At 41.5% G+C, this 20000-nt stretch overlaps 2 protein-coding genes and 1 long non-coding RNA gene across 11 annotated transcripts in view; 1 reads left to right on the top strand and 2 right to left on the bottom strand.

Moving 5' to 3' along the window:
* LOC147028350 (potassium voltage-gated channel subfamily B member 1-like) overlaps positions 1 to 7632 on the bottom strand; it is an 81227-nt gene extending 73595 nt beyond the window's left edge. The window contains exons 1-2 of the mRNA XM_085878666.1: positions 7500 to 7632; positions 4545 to 5214 (exon numbers count right to left, since the gene is read on the bottom strand). Of these exons, the coding sequence (XP_085734792.1) occupies positions 4545 to 5102 (558 nt within the window). The 5' untranslated portion in view covers positions 5103 to 5214; positions 7500 to 7632. The remainder of the gene's footprint in view (positions 1 to 4544; positions 5215 to 7499) is intronic.
* The window catches only part of LOC147028349 (uncharacterized), a 149981-nt gene that overhangs the window by 98616 nt on the left and 31365 nt on the right, over positions 1 to 20000 (top strand). For 2 of the 7 annotated variants that reach the window (XR_015057526.1, XR_015057527.1), the window contains exons 3-4: positions 7493 to 7795; positions 12917 to 13912. This is a non-coding gene — a long non-coding RNA (uncharacterized LOC147028349). Of the gene's footprint in view, positions 1 to 2223; positions 2676 to 7492; positions 7796 to 12916; positions 13914 to 20000 lie in introns of those variants that run through there. The other 5 variants (XR_015057530.1, XR_015057529.1, XR_015057528.1 and 2 more) reach the window with 4 other exon arrangements.
* Positions 16051 to 20000, bottom strand: part of PTGIS (prostaglandin I2 synthase) — a 51600-nt gene continuing 47650 nt past the window's right edge. For 2 of the 3 annotated variants that reach the window (XM_085878669.1, XM_085878668.1), the window contains exon 9: positions 16051 to 18084. In XM_085878669.1, coding sequence (XP_085734795.1) covers positions 18065 to 18084 — 20 coding nt within the window. In that variant the 3' untranslated portion in view covers positions 16051 to 18064. The remainder of the gene's footprint in view (positions 18085 to 20000) is intronic. The other variant, XM_085878667.1, reaches the window with a different exon arrangement.

Genomic DNA, 20000 nt, shown 5'->3' with positions numbered 1-20000 from the left:
GGAGCGCCCAGCAGGTCAGAACACAGGGGGGTTACTGACCAACAACCTTTTCTCACGCACCGCTCCATTCCTCTTACCCTCCGCCACGCAGGGTGGGAGGGGAGGGAGGAATCCGCTCTCTGGAGACTCGCCTCCGGATTGGACGGGGCGTTTCGGGTCTCGTGTTGGCCAGCCGTGATTGGAGGAGGGTCACGGTAGGCGGGTAAAACACGCCTCTTCTGGGTGGAGTCTCTGTGGCTGTTTTGGTGCTTCTCTCTTCTTTGTCGCTTAGTCGAGACATTCTTCCTTCCCTGGGCGTTCTGGCTTCCCATTGGCTGGGGCGTGCATGTGATGCTCGCCCTTCGCTCATTGGGCAGAGGAAACACTCCATGCCCTTTTTTTGGAGCGGGGCTCCGATCTGAGACAATGGAAGCCCCACCCACATCTGTGCTCGGCACGCATGCGCGTGAGGAAGGCCGATGGTGGCAGGAGCCAAGGAGGATGTTGTTGTTGTTGTTGTTGTTGTTGGATATTAATTCAAACTAAAAAATAACTCGCAGCGCACATACACTGAATCATCATTAAACATCGGGACGCGACCGTAACTATAAACACATACTTATCGAAATAAATGAACTGTGGGGACTCTGGCTGCTGTGTGCAAATGGCTGCCAGATTCGTAACAATATATATATATATATATATATATATATATATATATATATATATATATATATATATATATATATATACATATATATACATATATATATATATATATATATACAAATATATATATATATATATATATACAAATATATATATATATATATATATATATATATATATATATATATATATATATATATATATATATATATATATATATATATATATATATATATATATATATATATATATATATATATATATATATATATATATATATATATATATATATATATATATATATATATATATATATATATATATATATATATATATATATACATATATATATATATATATATATATATATATATATATATATATATATATATATATATATATATATATATATATATATATACGAGCCGAAACAAGGCTGTCCCATCCCGATAACTGCATCATAACATTAAACGCTGTGTGCATATGCGTCCCACTTCGCTTCCTGCCCGGATAGCTTCGGCAGCGCACACTCGAGTCTATTTTAAAGACCGAGTATTTAAAGGTCCCAAGTAAAGGACAGTGGAGTGGCCGACCATAATTTTGCCATTTTTGGGGCTTGTCAGGATGACATACTACACAATCGTTTACTTGTAACCATACAAACCAAGTCAGTTTAATATGCAGTCGGACAAAACCTATGAGCTTGATAGAGCATTAAGGCATTGCTTGCATCATATAGCAGCCAAAGCTGCATGATCTGTGTGCTGCAGTGTTCGTCTACTACACGAACACATTACCTCTGCTTTGCTACCTCACCAATCAGGAGGTAAGTTTGTGGTCGGGCATAATAACCAAGATATTGCCCTTCTGACCCGATAAATGAAACACGACATTACATGCATGCACGCATGACGTTCGATGTCATGTTGCATTTATCAGGTCCAGAAAGGCCTGTTTTTGTTGTATATACTGAATATATGTACGCACACATCCTGTATTGTAAATAATTATGGAAACAGCAAAAACTGGGTCTAAAATGCAATTACAGTAACTTACTGTAAGTACTATTTACACTGTGATTGAGTATCATGCAAGCAATCTGAAAAGTGCCACACATGTAAAAGGATTATATACATGTATGGACGGTGATATTATTGCAGTGCGCTGATGTCCATTGAATGCTATTGCTCTTGGGAAGGAAATTTCACATGATAAGCGTGGAGAAATCAATGTCTTAATTAGCTAGTGACTTTGCCTCTCTCTTTGCCTCTCCTCAGCAATACTTCCTGATGAGGAAAGCAAATTTGGGGATACATTTGCATTCGCTTGAGAATGTCTCCAATTCGAGTTTGATTTTGCAATTACCATAAATTACCTCTGCCACCAAGGGTGGGCAGAGGTTATGTTTTCACCTGTATCTAGATCTGTATCCAGATCTGGATGCAAGAGCTTTTTTAATTGTTAAAGTGATTCTTCACCATTGAGAGATAGGGCCAAAAATGATATATAGCATGATATTTCAAAAAGTTATGGATGTACTTGTACAAAGTTTTGTCTCCCCCCCCCCCCAACTAGGTTTCTGCAGGGTGCATATGGTCCACCATCAATCCCCTTCTGTTGAAACTACCTAAATCCAGGATCACTGCTTAGCTCCACTCATTTGTTTCTATTTTTCCAACATGTGGAACCAACTTCCACATTCTCTTCAATCTCATTCTGTCCTCCAGCTCTTCAAGACAGCTGTTCACCACCATCTCAGATCATCCCCAATTCAAAACCATAATTTATTCTATGCTTATTAGCACCACTGAAGTCCTTCCTCCTTCCAAATTTTCCCTCCTGAGAGTTTCCTTCGATATCCATCTTGTGTACCTCGGCATCCCACCCATTGTTTGCCCAAGTCTGCCTCTATCTTGGCCTTCAACTCTGCTGTTGTGTTCTTTTTGTCCTGCTGCATCCTGATCTTTTCAATGTACTAGTACTCTCTTCCACAAGCCCCGACTATGTGTACAAAAAAAAATAAAATTGGGAGAAAAGTTGGATGTGTGACAAGGATGAATTGATTAGATTTTGGTGAAGATCCAGATCCAATATTTTTTTTTTAAGTGATTCTTCATGGACGACAGCTCGACAGTTGTAGGTAGTTCAAGTGATTGGGCCAAAAACAATATCCATCCATCCATCGGGAACATACTCTGTGCAGAACGTTGGTGCTGCCGAAGCAGTGTCCTTGGCTATTGAGCACAATCCTGGATGGGTCACCACTCTGACACAGTATACCAGCATACGAGCACTCATTTTGACAACCTCAGAAGGATGATAGGCATAGTCAACCCCACCTGGTATTAATTCAACATCCAAGGGAGATTTGAACTCAGGATCCTTGGATCCCATGCCCATCACCCAAACCATTAAGCCAATACCAGGCATGAAATGATATATAGCATGATATCTAAAAAAGTTGTGGACGGATTTGGACAAAACTTGGTGAACAGGTTAGGTGTGCGACTAGGACTAATTGATTCGTTTGTCATGAAGATCCAGATCAGGATGCGATAATTTTTGATTTTTAAAGTAATTCTTCACCATTGAGAGATTTAGGACCAAAAACGATATATTGTATCATATTTCAAAAAGTTATGGATGGATTTTGACAAATCTTGGTGGATGAGTTGGGTATGTGACAAGAACAAGCTGATTCCATTTTGACTTAGGTCTTGATGCAGATTTGACCTATCAGTGGGATGCAAAACATAAACTGTTCAGCGTGGTGGAGGTATGCGCTCTCCCAAGTGCTGTTCTTCCAAATTGAGACTGATTTCGTTTTGGACTTTTCAGCTTCCGTTAGACTTGGTTCGAAACGGGGGCTTATAGATTTGGTCTCGATTTTCGTATCCATGCATGCATGCATGCGTCCACAACCATATATTGGACATGCATGGGCCGATTTTGTTTGTACTTGGCACAATGACAACACATGATGGTATACATAAGCAAATCATTTTGTTTCGCAATGTGAACAAAGCTGGCCATCTGGTGGGCATTTTAGTTGTAAAAGAAAACCCGATGTTGAACATGTCCTCAACCATTTGTCGGGCATGCATTTACCGACATTGTTCAAACTTGGCACACAGGGAATGAATGATGGCTTAAATATGCATGTCATTTGTTTTCGAGATCAGATCCAATATGGCCGACTGGCGGCTATTTTGTTACTTGAATGTGTCCCCAACCATTTCTCAGACATGCATGGTCTGATTTTGTTCAAACATGGCGCAAGTCCAGAACATGATGGCATACTCTTGCACCTAACTCTGTTTTGCGATGTGATGAAAGATGGCCGACTGGTAGATTGGAAACTATTTTAGTTGTAAATAAGTATGGGCTCGCCATTTAACTCCGCACAGCAAAATTACTAAAAGAATGAGGGCTATGACATTTTTAAATGATAGAAGACATGTTGTTCAGTCTTCAAATGTACATGTTTTTTCCTTGTTTATCATGATATGTGATCCTAACTGTAACTTTCACGAGCCCGTCCGTGAATTCGAAGTTGAAACGTATTGTGAATTGTTGTTGTTTCGTATACAGCTTGTGGCTGCTGGTTGCGTCATTTTTTGTTGGAAGCACAGCTGTTCCGCTGATGCAGTGCCCCCTATTTCCAGTAAGCTAGTACTCATTTTGCCGACCTAGGAAGGATGACAGGCTGAGTCAACCCACTTGGTGTTATTTCAATGGTAAGACAATGGCTCAAACTGAAGACCCTAAGATTTTAAAACCAGCCACCTTAACTGTTAAGCCAACAATGGGCTATATTGCGAATTAAATTCACCATGCATTAAACACACCATGAAGCAGAGTGTGAAGGAGTCTACGACTTTATAAAACAGTCTTACCTTTGCTGCAAGTGAAGAGCCTGGTTTCTCAAGGAGGTCCCAGAGTTTTTTGCGCTTGTCAAGGCAACAACCACCATTGAAAGCCTCATCATCTTGCTCACGCAGGCTCTCTTCCTCACGCCTCAATTCCTCATTCATCTGCTCCTTCTTCTGGTGGTACCGGGCTTGGCAGCACGACTCTAGGTAGACCTCATCCACGCCCCAGTAGTCAAGCTCTTGCCCAAAGGAGAGTGCACACATTTCTTCCATCATATGCAAACGACCTGTCCTGTAGAAGTTCAAGATTGAGGAAAATGCACCGGGATGTCTATCGAAAAAGAACTCGCCATCTCCAAGGTCATAGTCATCACACAGCTCGAGTGCCGCATCAGGTGAGTTTGATGTGTGCAGACGGCCCAGGCGGGTTCGAGGCAGTCTATCTAAGGTACGCCACAGTACCTCATGGGTAAGGCCTCCTACATTGAGACGCACACGTCGATGTGTGGGTGCAGTGCCTGGATGGTCCCACAAAGGCTTAGGTTGTAGGGAGCGTGAGGATGTAGTCAGGTGCTGGTTCATCGCGTCATGTATCTTTGTCCTTCTATGTGTTTCTGAGAGCTTGGTGTAAGTTCAATCGGTCCACTTTATGGTCCAATACACCATTAGTTGTTGGCTTTCTTTACTTGTAATCCTGGAGCAGAGCAAACAAGAAAGAAATAAGTTGAACAGGAAAGGAGGAGGAGGAAGAGAATGGGACCATACTCTGTGCAGAGCGTTGGTGCTGCCTAAGCAGACTCATTGGCTATTGGGCACAATCCTGGATGGATCACCACTCCGACACAGTATACCAGCATGCTGACACTCATTTTGCTGACCTCGGAAGGATGACAGCCGAGTTAACCCCACCTGGTATTAATTCAACGGCTGAGCGGGATTTGAACTCAGGACCCTCGGATCCAAAGCCCACCTCCCCAACCATGAAGCCAACACCAGGCATAACAGGAAAGGTGAGAATTAAACTTTTTTTAATAATAAATATCATGGAGGAGCTTGAACATACATTTTATTATATAATGGACAAGGACATTTGGTGACATCATAGTATTTCATGTGAATTTAAAAGACATGAGTAGGTGAGGGACAAAATGAAACGGAAGGTATATGGTGTTTGAACGTGTGATCCCCATATTACGTATTATGTGCTCAGATGGGGACGCTAAACAGGCCAACCCATTGAGATGATTCAACGAGTAGAAGAAAAAATATATACAAGTTGACACCAAAGGGACAATGCAGAATTTGGAAACGTTACAGTGGTTACACAAGGTCTTGTTACTGTCCAACAGGATGCCACAGAGGGAGCACACTTTGATCTGTTTAGTCGGGGTTCAATCCCCCACCCGATTATATGAACTGCCAGCATAACATTTCGCCAGCAGGGTATTGCATCACAAAGTGTGCGTTCCTCCAATGGGCGTTAAGCTGAGTTCCATGAGTGCCAGGTGTGCCTGCATCAGTTGGTGGATGTTCAAGATTCCATGGTGTCCTTCATGAAGACGAGGCGAGTTATTGCTGGCACCCTGAACAAATTATAAATTTTTGCCAAAATCAACAGCAGTGGAACATCAGGCCTGGTCAGCCAGTTCGTGAAAAACTTCGATCAAAATTTCTCCCTCGGCCAATCCCACATTAAGGTGGGAATAATTGTGGCCAATGAAGTACGAATGCTCAAGACATGCTGGTATTGAAAATATATTAATGTGCTCTCGTTTCTCCCCAGTGAGACAAAGTGATGGTTTCTAACATTAAATATATAAATTGGAATAATTTTTGCGAGCAGTGTCTTTTGCTCCTTTCTGCAAGTATTCCAAAACATCAGGTTTTCAGCAAACAGAAACATCCACACTCCAGGACCCCAAACGACATGTGCTCTGACATCATAAGTCAATATACCCTGAGCCCATATTAATACAGGGATTGCGTGCATGGGGTGGGGTGGGAGTGGAGGGTGTCTGTATTTGGGAAAGACAATGGGAAAAATGAACTTTATCATGTCAGCAAACAAATTGGTCAGGCAGATTATTGCATCATCATCATCATCATCATCATCATCATCATCATCATCATCATCATCATCATCATCATCATCATCATCATCATCATCATCATCATCATCATCATCATCATCATCATCCTATAATCGCAATATTACAAGAATATGTTTTAAATGTGGAACATCAAGGGAAATATGTTTGGACAATTGTGAAAATAACATAAAAGTAAACGCATTGTGATAAGTGAGTACCAGTTAATGAACAGATATATCACTTGGGTCAATATTTGTAACACGAAATAACCAGAAAGAACCTCCTGCAACCCTAAGTCTTAAATACCCTTTCTGACATTGTAACCTCTAAAGAAAACTGTTGTGTGTGTGTGTGTGTGTGTGTGTGTGTGTGTGTGTGTGTGTGTGTGTGTGTGTGTGTGTGTGTGTGTGTGTGTGTGTGTGTGTGTGTGTGTGTGTGTGTGTGTGTGTGTGTGTGTGTGTGTGTTCCTCACGACACCGACTGAATTGTCATGCGCAGCATGTGCGCGGGCACTCGCCTATAATACAAACACAGCTGCAATATTCTCCTCTGCTTTTCCTCCCTCTCTCACTGCATTTGTCACACATGTGAAATCTATTTGCCTTTTCCTGAATCTAGGCAGTTTGTTTGTTTGTTTACAAATGTGTTTCTCGACTTCAGAACTAACTACAGATCATCTATTTTACTAATCACAGATATGACCCTGGCACTGTAAACCCAACATCACAACTGGTATTTAAATGGGAACGAAAAACATTCCTTCCTTGGGACACATCTTCAACACAACGGCTCGGCTCCCATGTCCACATGCCTGTCCTTACCTCCATTGCCATCTTCAAAACATTTATATCCCCCCCCCCTCCCCATACCCCTCCCATCCAGGACATACCTGACTCACGTCTGAGGCTTCTGTGCACAGTCATGCTGCAAAGATGCGGAGATATCGCACCCGTGGATGCCCCCCCTCCACCTTCACCACACTCCTCTTTCGCTCTCTCCTTATTCCATCCCTCATCAGCGACAAATCGTCCCTCCTCTTCCATCCTAGCCCCACTTGACCCTCCCACTTTTTCGCTTCTGTTGACTCCCGAACAGAAAATATTCAACGCGACTGCACTCCTGTTCCTCGTCTCTGGCTCTCCACTGTTCTGCTATGGCAGCTATAAAGGAGAGAAAACATCACAAGTGAGTACCACAAACCGAAACCTTCATTAGAGAAAAATAATTGGCTGATCGGGTCAATATATGTAGTAATCAAATGGAAGACTGGATCATCGCTGATATATATATATATATATATATATATATATATATATATATATATGTATATATATATATATATATATATATATATGTATATATATACATACACATACATATATATCCCAATAAATGTCAAAGTGTGTCAGTGTGTCTCCTCCATAACTCCAAAACCATAAAATGTACTGGCCTGAAACTTTGCATGCATACAAAGAAGATTCCAAGGAAGTGCATGCCTGAAAATTGTGTTTAGGTTAATTAAAACAGCCCTTTTGAAGATAATTAACGGCCTTATTTAATTATGTCCTTCATCAGGAGATACTCGGCCACTTCGCTCTCTGGAGTCTTAAGGCGTTTCCTGGGTAACCTTTGCTGGGGCCTGAAGCCGCCATGTTTTTTGGCTTGCTCAACATTGCCATGACTTGGAGCAGGCAGCGACCATTTCTTAATGATAATGTTTTTTTTCACTGTCCTCACTCATATTATCGAATGCCTGTTCATCATAGCTCCGAATCGCTGGGTATATTGCAGTGCTTATAAACGCCGAGAGACATCAGCATTCATTGCTTTCATTCATTCCCGCACATGCGATCACCACGAGTATATCTTAAATGAAGAATTACAAAATTTAAGCTCCAGAATCCAACTTACAAGCAGTTCCCATTCCTAGAAAAGTGTGCATTTGTCCATTCGGACATTTTTTTTTTTTTTATTTTTTTTTTTTTTTTTTTTTTTTTTTTTTTTTTTTTTTTTGTATACCTTGGTCGAGGCTCGTATGAGAGCTAACACACAACTCACAGCAAGGAGGCATGAGACAAGAGGGGCGGGAGTGGAAGGGACAAAACATTGGGGAACAGACGCAGGTGAACTGTGGAAGGGAGAGGGATGGGGATGGGACGGGGAACATGGCGAGTGGAAGATGGACATTAAAGGGACTTTCAGGGAGGAAAGCAGGAGAATTGAAGGAAGTGGGCTTGGGTGGATTATCGGGGGTAGAAAAGATCGAGGATTTGGATGGGGGAAGATAAGAGGTGGTGGTGAACAGCTGTTTTGAAAGCCTGGAGGGAAGAATGGGAAAGAATAGAGTGAGGAAGTTTATTCCAAAGGCGGGAAAAAGAGGAATGAAAGAGTGAAGATGAGCAGTGCTTCGTGATTTTGGTAGTTTTACCAGAAGGGGGTTGTTGGCGGACCTTGTGCGACCTGTGGAAATGTGGTTGGGCCAAGTCACAGAGAGAGCAGGGGGGCAAGGCTGGAGAGGAGTCGGTAGAAGACAGAAAGACCACCGACCAACCTGCGGTGATTGAGTGAGAGGCCCAAAGACTCAGCTTCATTGCGGGAGATGCCAATGATCTTAAAAGCCCTGGTTTCGACAGCGTGAAGTCGAGAAAGGTGGGAGGCAGGAGCACCAGCCCAGAGGGGAGAGCAGTACTCCATCAGGCTACGGACAAAAGCTTTGTAAGTGGTCAGGAGCTCAAGAGGGCCGAGGAAGGACTTTGCACGACGGAGGATTCCCAGTCGGCGACTGGCTTTTGAGGCAAGGTTGGAAATGTGACTTTCCCAGGAAAGGTCATGGCAGATAGTGAGACCCAGAAGCTTGAAAGAAAAGACTTCTTCCAGAGGATTGTTGAGAAAGTGGATGGGGGGGTTTTGTAAACGGTATTTGACATTTTGGGCATCTCCGGGAGGTGTATGTTGAATACGATGGTCGGTGATTGCCAATTTCATGTCAAGGGTGCCGTTTCTTATCAACCATTTAATTGGAGTGCTTAAGCCAGTGCTCTACAATATTCACACTGTCACTGAATATTGTATATACAGTAGATCGACTTGAACAAAGTTCAGGGCGACTCACCTGTGTTGGCCACGTGTTGTTTTGTGGTGCAACAGGCAGTGGCTGCCTTGCTGAAAATGTAAAATTTTATTCTCCACGACATTTCCCGTTTTTTACGACACTTTTTGACCCCTCACTTCGGCATAGATAAATACAAATAAAAACAAAAAGAAGAGCAATCAGAGATTGCCGTCCCTCATCGGGCCTTCTTTTGAGTGGTGTATTGTTATAGGTTTTAGGGAAATCAATATGGCTGCCAACAATGTGACCTATGATATGATAAATGTGTGAACCTTTTATTTCTCATGGACATGCGGTCATATGTGAAAAGTTTTGCTTTGATTTGTTCAGCCACTTCAGAGAAGAAGATTTTTGAAGGTTATATATATTTATATATATATATGTATATATATATATATATTTATATATATATATGTATATATATATATATATATATATATATATATATATGGCTGCCAAATCATGTGACCGGTCACATCATGAAAATTTTTTTATCCCCAGATGACCATCAAAAATTTTCATACTGATCGGATGTGGCGTTCTACATATGCAATTATGACATAACGAGGGCACCTATGACGTCATAAAAATCACACTTATTCCACATGAGGAGTACTTGCTATGTGCCAAGTTTCAATTTTTTCCTTGGTGCGATTTCATAGAAACAGAGGTCCAAAGTTTTTCCATTTTTCCAATATGGCTGCCACAAGACGTGAACTATGATGTCATTCTTATCATTGAAACATTCCACATGAGTAGTCACACCAATTGGAAAAAATTTGTCTAAATCCGACAAGCGGTTGCGGAGAAAAACTAGAAAGTTCTGTGCGGACAAACAAACGCAAACAGACAAATAAACAAACAAGAAGAAGATGTGCAGAGTTCGACACTTGCAAAATCCATAAAACAAATTTGACCTCAAAAATTATTGCTGGTTCAATTCAATGACCAAATCTGAAACTCCTCAAATTTCAAGTGAATCGGATGAATAATTGTCAATTTTAGAATTCTGGCCTACGTTAACCTTTTGGCCAATGTGGACCTACAAAATAATTGGTGGTTGAAATCAGTGATCTGAAATATAAATCCTCTTCAAATTTCAAGTCAATCAAATGAAAATTGGGATTTTAGAAATACCATCCAAGTTGTTGACCTTTTGTCCATGTTGATCTCAAAAATAATAGACTGGTTGAATTCAGTGACCTGAAATATAAATCTTCTTCAAATTTCAAGTCAATCGGAAGAAAATTAAGGATTTTAGAAATTCAGCGTATGTTGACCTTTTGGTCAATGATGACCACAAAATTAATAGTTCATTTCCACAAAATTAATAGATCATTGAGTTCAGCGATCTCATGCAAATCGTCTTCAAATTTCAAGTCAATTGGATGAAAATTGAGGAATTCATATATCCCACCGAAGTTGATGACCTTTGGACTGTGTTGACCTTTTAGTCTATGTTTACCTCAAAAATAATTGGCTGGTTCAATTCAGTGACCTGTATGTAAATGCTCTTCAAATTCCAAGTCAACCCGATCAAAATTGACAATTTTAGAAAGACGGCTTATGTTGACCTTTTGGCCTGTGTCGACCTCAAAAATAATTGGCGGTTGAATTCAGTGACCTGAAATATAAATTCTCTTCAAATTTCAAGTCAATTGGATGAAAATTGAGGATTTTAGAAATGCCACCGAAGTTGTTGATCTTTGGCCAATGTTGACCAAAAAAATAATTTGTTGGTTGAATTCAGTGCCCTGAAATATACACCCTCTTCAAATTTCATGGCAATCGGATGGAAATTGAGGATTTTAGAAATACAACCTTGGTTGTCGACCTTGGGCTTATATTTATCTTTTGTTCAATGCTGACTTCAAAAATAATTCATTGGTCGAATTCAGTGACCTGAACTATAAATCCTCTTCAAATTTCAAGTCAATTGAATGAAAATTGAGGATTTTAGAAATGCCACCGAAGTTGTTGATCTTTGGCCAATGTTGACCAAAAAAATAATTTGTTGGTTGAATTCAGTGCCCTGAAATATACACCCTCTTCAAATTTCATGGCAATCGGATGGAAATTGAGGATTTTAGAAATACAACCTTGGTTGTCGACCTTGGGCTTATATTTATCTTTTGTTCAATGCTGACTTCAAAAATAATTCGTTGGTCGAATTCAGTGACCTGAACTATAAATCCTCTTCAAATTTCAAGTCAATTGGATGAAAATTGAGGATTTTAGAAACACCACCTTAGTTGTTGACCTTTTCGTCGTTGTTGACCTCAAAAATAATTGGCTGGTTGAATTCAGGTACCTGAAAAATAAATCCAATTCAAATTTCAAGTCATTCGGATGAAAACTGGCAAATTTTTGAAATACCACCTCCGTTGTTGACCATGAGCCTATGTTGACCTTTTGGGCGATGTTGACCTCAAAAATAATTGGATGGTTGAAATCATTGACATGAAATGTGTATCCTCTTCAAATTTCAAGTCAATTGGATGAAAATTGACCATTTTAGACATCTGGCCGATGTTGAGCTTTTGGCCGATGTGGATCTCAAACATAATTGGTTGGTTGAATTCAGTGACCTGAAATATAAATCGTCTTCAAATTTCAAGTCAATTGGATGAAAATTGAGGATTTTAGAAACACCACCTTCGTTGTTGACCTTTGGCCTATGTTGACCTTTTAGTCTCTGTTGACCTCAAAAATAATTGGCTGGTTGAATTCGTAACCTGAAATATATATCCATCCATCCATCCATGGGGACCACTCTGCGCAGAGCGTTGGTGCTGCCTTAGCAGTCTCATTGGCTCTTGAGCACAATCTTGGATGGGTCGCCACTCCGACACAGGATACCAGCAAGTTGGCACTCATTTTGCCGACCTCGGAAGGATGGCAGGTCGAGCCAACCCCACCTGGTGTTAATTCAACAGCCGAGTGGGATTTAAACTCAGGATCCTAGGATCACAAGCCCACCACCCAAACTACACAGCCACCACCAGGCATAAATATTGTTACGGCTGTGGAAATTCACATTACACCATAAAGGGCCCTCAGGTGAGATATCTCCATAGGTACATGTGTAGTTAGCCCAAACCCGTTGTATTGAGGGATTTTTATGTGATCCATCCAGGCTGCGACGTTTTGAGTGAGTCGTTTTTCTTCTCCTATCTTTTATTTCAAACAAACAGCATCTCAACAACCACACCATCCCCATCACAGCACCAACCACACTACAACCACGCCAGCTCCACCATCTACGCTACCACATCTTCGCCACTACGTCCGCTTCCGAACGACAAACAAAGGCGCCAAGGAGGGAACTGCGAGGATGCGCAGGTTTCCCCGCCTGTTTCTCCCGTTTGACTTCCCCGCGCTTTGGAGTGGAGGAGGGGCGATGCAGGTCAAAGGTCAGAGGTCATGTAAAGGAGGTGTCTCATTTTGGGGGACTAATTCTCTGGCCCAGAGCCAAAAACTGACTTCCCCGGCCCCCGCACAGGGCGGGGTGGAGGGAGAGCGTGAGGGAACGCCCTTTTCGGGAACCCTCTCGAAGGAAGGTGGAGCCGAGAACGGAGCAGGGCAAAGAGCGGAGCCCCGCGCGAAAAAGATGGACGTGGACGGGGCGCTCGAGCACCTCTTCCTCTTCGTCTTCTTTTCGTCTTGGCTGGTGGTCTGGTTTTTGTCGAGAGTTGGTCTTCGGGAAGAGGTCCTGTGCCCGCGCCTTGGCGAGCGGCCCTGTCACGAAGGCACGGACGGGAGACGCGGCAGCGCCAGTTGTGGGGTGGACCTGCGCGTCCGGACGGGGAGTGCCGGAGAGGGTTCGCCGGCCGCGAGAGAGGTCGGGGCCAGGCGCGACCACGCTGATGGTCGCGGGAGAGGGACTCACCAGCCATAAAAGGGAAGTTGCCACTTCTTTCTTTCTTTTCCTTCCTTTGCTTTTTGTATAAATGTGTGTGTTGGCGTCGTCTGTGAAGTAGAACTGCGTAAGTGTTGCCGTGTGTCGGTCGGAGTCGGTTGTAGCTCTGCATTTGCTTTTGTTGCATGACTGTTTTAACTGTTATATGTGCATTTTTGACTGTATGGCTGTATATACGTGCTTGTCTGTGTGTGTTAATAAAATGCTTGCTTGTTGAACTGTTCCTGCTCTGCTTCGTCTCTTTTCCTTTTTTATTGACCCTCCATCTTGCATCACGTAAGGGGTTCGTAGTGGGTGCAACATCCCGGCAATTAATCGGAACCGTCAAGGCCGACGATAACACCGCTCGGTTATCACTGTAGCACGGAACGGACCACTTAAGCGGTTCGTGTCCGGAGTCGGCCTGTGGCTTGGTACGATCGCCCGGTCGACCATTCGCGCAGGTACTTAGGTACATCGAATTTGGCGAGCAACTCTATCCTGTGCGGGTGGGCAATTGGCACGATCGTGGTGAGGTTAAACCCCCACCCATGACTAGCTTCCGGCGTTGTTCCGAGAGGGTCACGACTGAATTGTCCGTCCGGTGGGCGACGTGCCACGATTCGTGTTACGTGGCCGTACGCACGCCGGCGGGTGCGAATTCGCAACAATATATATCCTCTTCAAATTTTAAGTCAATCGGATGAAAATTGAGGATTTTACAAATGCCACCTTAGTTGTTGACCTTTGACCTGTGTTGACCTTTTGGTCTCTGTTTTGAACCTATGTTGACGTACCTTTGAACCTAAAACATAATTGGCTGTCAATGTTGACCTTAAAAATAATTGATTGGTCAAATTCACTGACCTGAAATATAAATCCTCCTGAAATTTCAAGTCATTCGGATGAAAATTGACAATTTTTGAAATACAGTACTACCTTAGTTGTCGACCATGGGCCTATGTTGACCTTTTGGTCCATGTTGACCTCAAAAAGAATTGGATGGTTGAATTTATTGACAGGCAATTACGAGGTGTGTTCAAAAAGTATCCAAACTTAATTTTTTGTGCGTAAACAAATGAAGCTAGGGAGGCATGGTTTGGTGCACGAATGTAGGCGATCCTAATCCGTATGCGTGAATATTTTCCCACCTGCAGAAGCTGTCAGTCGTCGACAGACCGTCAATGAGTGAGGAAGTGCAAGTGAGCGCCGTCGGATTTTCGTTTTTGACAAAATGATGGATCACTGTGGTCTCATCGCCAGTGATCACTGTGTTGAAGGAGTTGGGATCGCTGTTCACAGTCTCCAGCATGTCCTGTGCGATCTCCAAATGGAGTTGCTTCTGCTCGATTGTTAGCAGCTTTGGCACGAACTTCGCTGAGATTCTCCTTAAGCCCAAATCCTCAGTCACAATGGAATGAACGGATCCAATGCTGACGCCCGCCTTGTCTGCAAGTTCTCTGATCGTGATTCGACGATCTTGCATCAGCAGGGTCCTCACTTGGTCAATGACGATCTCATTTCGGGATGTTGAGGGCCTACCAGAACGTGCTTCACTTTCCACTGATGTGCGACCATCTTTGAAGCAGTTGTACCACTCTTTTATCTGTGTGGTTCCCATTGCTTCCTTCCCGAAGGCCTGTTGAATCTTGCGGATCGTTTCCACTTGGGAATCGCCAAACTTTACACAAAATTTGATGCAGTAGCGTTGTTCAAGTTTGTTTTTCCGTCATTTTGTCAAAAACGAAAATCCGACGGCGCTCACTTACACTTCCTCACTCATCGGCGGTCTGTCGGCGACTGACAGCTTCTGCAGGCGGGAAGATATTCACACATACGGATTAGGATCGCCTACATACGTGCACCAAACCACGCCTCCCTAGCTTCATTTGTTTACACACGAAAAATTAAGGTTGGATACTTTTTGAACACACCTCGTATATCCTCTTCAAATTTAGTCAATTGGATGAAAATCGACAATTTTAGAAATCCGGACTATGTTGACCTTTCGGCCGATGTGGGTCAAAAATAAGTGGTGGTTGAATTGAGTGACCTGAAATATAAATGCTCTTCAAATTCCAAGTCAATCGGATGAAAATTGAGGATTTTAGAAATTCCACTTTAGTTGTTGACCTTGGGCCGATGTTGACCTCAAAATTAATTGATGGTTGAATTCAGTGACGTGATGTACAAATCCTCTTCAAATGTCAAGTCAATGTGTTGAAAATTAAGATTTTTGAAGAACCACCTTAGTTGTTGACCTTGGGCCTATGTTGACATTTTGACCTTTTGACCTCAAAAATGAAAGGTTTCTTCCTTATGACAAACTCTACCATGTGGTGAAGTTTCGTGAAGATTGGTTTAAAATTGTGACATGTAGCTGACAAACTGAAAGATAGAATAACAAAATCGACTGACCAATATACTTGAAAAATCTTCGCTTTTACAGGTAAAAACAAGAAAAAGACGTCATGCAGAGCACAACAGATGCAAAATCCATGCCCTTCTCCATAGGTTGCCATAGATACATCAAATTGTCCATTTCATTATGATTAAAATTCAAAATATTAATCAAAGTTCAGGTCAATCGGATAAAAATTGATTCATTTTTAAGGTTGAACTTGATTATTTTAGAAGTTTGACCTTGAGTTGGCCATTGACTTATTGACCTCAAAAATAGTTGGTTTCCAAATTCAGTCATAGACTATGCAAATCCTGTTCAACTCTCAAGTTAATAGGATGTAAATTGACCATTTTTCAGTTGAAAATTGATGATTTTAGAATTTTGACCTCAAGATGACCTTTTACCTCAAAATGAATAGGCTTCTCAGTTGAGACTATCTCTACAACTTGAAGTTCTGTGAAGATCGGTTTTTAATTGTGACCTGCAGGCGATTGACAGACAGACAGACAGGCAGAGAGAAATACAACATCGACTGACCGATATACTTGAAAAATCTTCGATTTTGCAAGTAACAAGCCATCATAAATATGCAAGTTGATTTACTCGAGGATTAAGTGCATGGGTATGCAACTTCGACAAATAAGACCTCCTTTGTATGTAGTGTAAAGAATACACATTCGTTCAAATACATAATGATATCTGCAGGGTACATCATCATGCAAATAAAGTTGAAATGATTGTAAAATGCTGCATTTTATTTAAAATGATATATTTGTTTTAAGCAACTATTTGATCTGTCTATTTTAATTGTAAAATTATGCCTTTGATTCACGTGTATTTGTAACAAGTTTGCCTTTCTGGTGGTATGGTTTTTGACTTCGGGGTTTGAAATTTTGACATAAATTGGCATGATAGCAAGAAAACAATGAATATACAAAAAACAGATTATTATATTTTAGTTTACATTGTAGAGAGCATATCAAAGCCTGGTGTTGGCGCAGTGGTTAGGGCAGCGGCTTGGGATCCAAAAAGGTCCTGAGTTCAAGCCCCGTTGGGCCACTGAATTAATACACCAGGGGGTTGACTCAGCCTGTCATCCTTCCGAGGTCGGCGAAATGAGTACCAGTATACTGGGCCGGTGTATACCCCGGTTAAAATAGGTGTACCATATCCCTGTGTCGTAAGAGGCGACCAGGGTTGCGTCAGGAAGGGCATCTGGCGTAATACATGTGCCAAATCACTATGCGGATCATACGGATGATATTGTACTTGCTCCTGCTCTGTAGGAGGTATGGCAAAAATATTCTGCTTGATCTCTACCAAAGTTTGGCAGAAAACCATTCGTGAAAGTGATACCCTTCTGGAAATTGAATAAATAGTTTTGATAATCAGGTATATTGCTTTACCAGCTATAGTGTTTTTCTCTCACAATAATTTGGTAATGTAGTGTGAGTACCTATCAATCTAACAGAGTGATAGTTAAACTCTCATGATTGCCACAGATGTATATTTCTCAACATTTTTGATCAAAATAAGACAATAAATGTTCAAATGTAATTATTTCCTTTGAGGGAATTACTCATTTTTTTTATTGAAAGGCAGTTCTTCGTTCTTAACGAGCCACCATTGATGGCCTCAATTCATGCCCTTCCCAGTGTCTGTGCCACTCATTATTTTGGATGGTGGTCCAGGTCCATCGTATTCATTCATGTACTCTCTGAAGTGATGGCCTTTCTGTTTGAGGCTATCTTTCTTGGTACCCTTCTGAAGGATATCCTCCAATGAATGCTGAACTCACTCTGGTGGACTGATGATCAATTGTGATGTCATGCTTTTTCTTTTGGTTTTTTTAATGCCATTTTTGAAGGCTGAAAAAGATTCACTTCTGGATTTGTTCTCCCACTCACACCCTCTCTTGAGCGATGCATCTAAAGCGTACATTCACTCCATGCTGAGGCTGCATCACGCCCAAGCCACAACGATGGGAATCAAAGCCTGGAGGTGAAGCTCCTGGGTCAATCAGCTCGACATCAAATTTTGTCAGCAGAAAGAAAAGGAAGCTGATGGGGAAGAAAGGAGAAATACAAAGAAAAGAATCAAAATACACACAGTTTTAAATACAGTGGACTAGGCGTAAGTCGGTAGCGTGTAACTCGTCACTTCGCCTAAGTCGGCAGCGTCAAAAAGTCCCGAATTTATCTCATGTTAAATCCCTTTGAATAAAGTCTGTAAGTCGTCATCTCTAAGTTGTCACTTCGTCTAAGTCGTCACTTTGTCTAAGTCGTCAGATGTTGTCCGTTCCCGCGTAATGGAAACTCAAGTAAATTACCACGCCTAACTCGTCACACGGAACTTCTACCTCGTGAGAAGCCAGATTTCATGGAATCATGATGCGCGCTCATTGGTGTACACCGCCAGTGATAGGCTATTTATAACTGTGCTGCGTTCAGCTCAGTCAGCGTGCCGTCCCACATGCATCTGAAGAGGTAGACAGGCTGCGCAATGCAGTCTCTGGCAAAGGAGTAAAGGATCGATCGAGCTTAGTGTTGAAGTCCGATCATGGTTTTATATTGGCTTGTTTTGTATATCACCGCACACATATACATATAGGTATTGAGTGGTAGTCATCACGATGACTGTGTGTCATGTTATTTGTCGATGGTATATGAGTTTTCATTCCATATGAAAACTCATTCTACATTCATTCCACATTTGTCGATGGTCATATAGCATCACCGATGGTATATGAGTTGTCTTACAGTTGTTCATTATCTTTACTTTTGATAAAATGATTAATGAATTCCATCTTTGCTAGATCACTTTCCAACTCACCAATGAACGCCCACCTATGCCCCAAGGATTGTGTTTCCCATTTGGTACAATAGCCGGCTTAGAGATTGTTGCGCCCTCTCACACATACGTGTCCAGGCCACGCGTGACTTCATCCTTCACCCCACAGTCATCATGAATGTTCGCATACGCGTAAGTCGTCACATGTCTAAGTCGTCACTTTTTTCTCGGTCCCGATGGTGACGACTTATGCCTAGTCCTCTGTATATAATAAGTCCCAACAAAATTCTATAGATCCAAAAGGCTATCACACTTTATTATGCAGAATGATTTTTTTAAAAGTTTTCCAAAGAAATGGGGCTTGTGGTCACAAGCTTAAATGACGAAGTAAATAAATTGCTGAATGGAATGAATTATGCACCTTTTCCTATTGTATATGAGGAAAATATAATGCAGAAATGCTCATACATTTGAATGTTTTGACATAAACAACGAAAACTACATAAATTGTGAAGGTGGAGCCAGAGCTTTGGGGGCTTCCTGACAGGTTGTGGACATTACTGTGGTTAAGCCCCAGTCCTGGATCAGTCACATACTTCATTGCAGACATAAATGGGGAAAACAACAATATTAAAACCTGGAACATGACATCCATCTCACTTTTTATTTTTTTAGTACATGAGCCAACAACGAACACCGGCATTGATACTACCTGGACAGTAGTGTTAACTAGAGGTAAAACAAATACCATCGACAGGCACCATTATCTACAACGTGTTTTAGACAATTTACTGGAAAGCTATCTTTCAATTGTGGAGCAGAAATTGTGGAGATTTTAATTGTGGAGAACCTGGAACTTTCCTTGGACATCAAGTACAATCCCCATGTAATATCGAAATACAGTGTACCAAATTGTGTACTTTGTGTTGTTTAGTCAAAGTAACTTTTTACTTGCGAAAATTGAAGATTTTTCAAGTAATTTGGTTGGTCTTCTGCATTATTCTCTATCTGTCCATTTGTCAAAACCTCCAGGTCGACGTCGGCCGAATTTCTAAAATTTTCAATTTTCATCTGATTGACTTGAAATATCAAGAGGATTTGCATATTTTCTCATTGAATTCATCCCCCAATTATTTTGAAGGTCAAATTTGTTTTATGGATTTTGCAAGCATCATGCTATTTCTTG

The sequence above is a fragment of the Eptatretus burgeri genome, chromosome 4, assembly GCF_056783735.1.
Source record: "Eptatretus burgeri isolate ZD-2024b chromosome 4, Ebu_testis_v1, whole genome shotgun sequence".
NCBI classification, from domain to species: Eukaryota; Metazoa; Chordata; class Myxini; order Myxiniformes; family Myxinidae; genus Eptatretus; species Eptatretus burgeri.
This window is presented reverse-complemented; position numbering and strand designations above follow the sequence as displayed.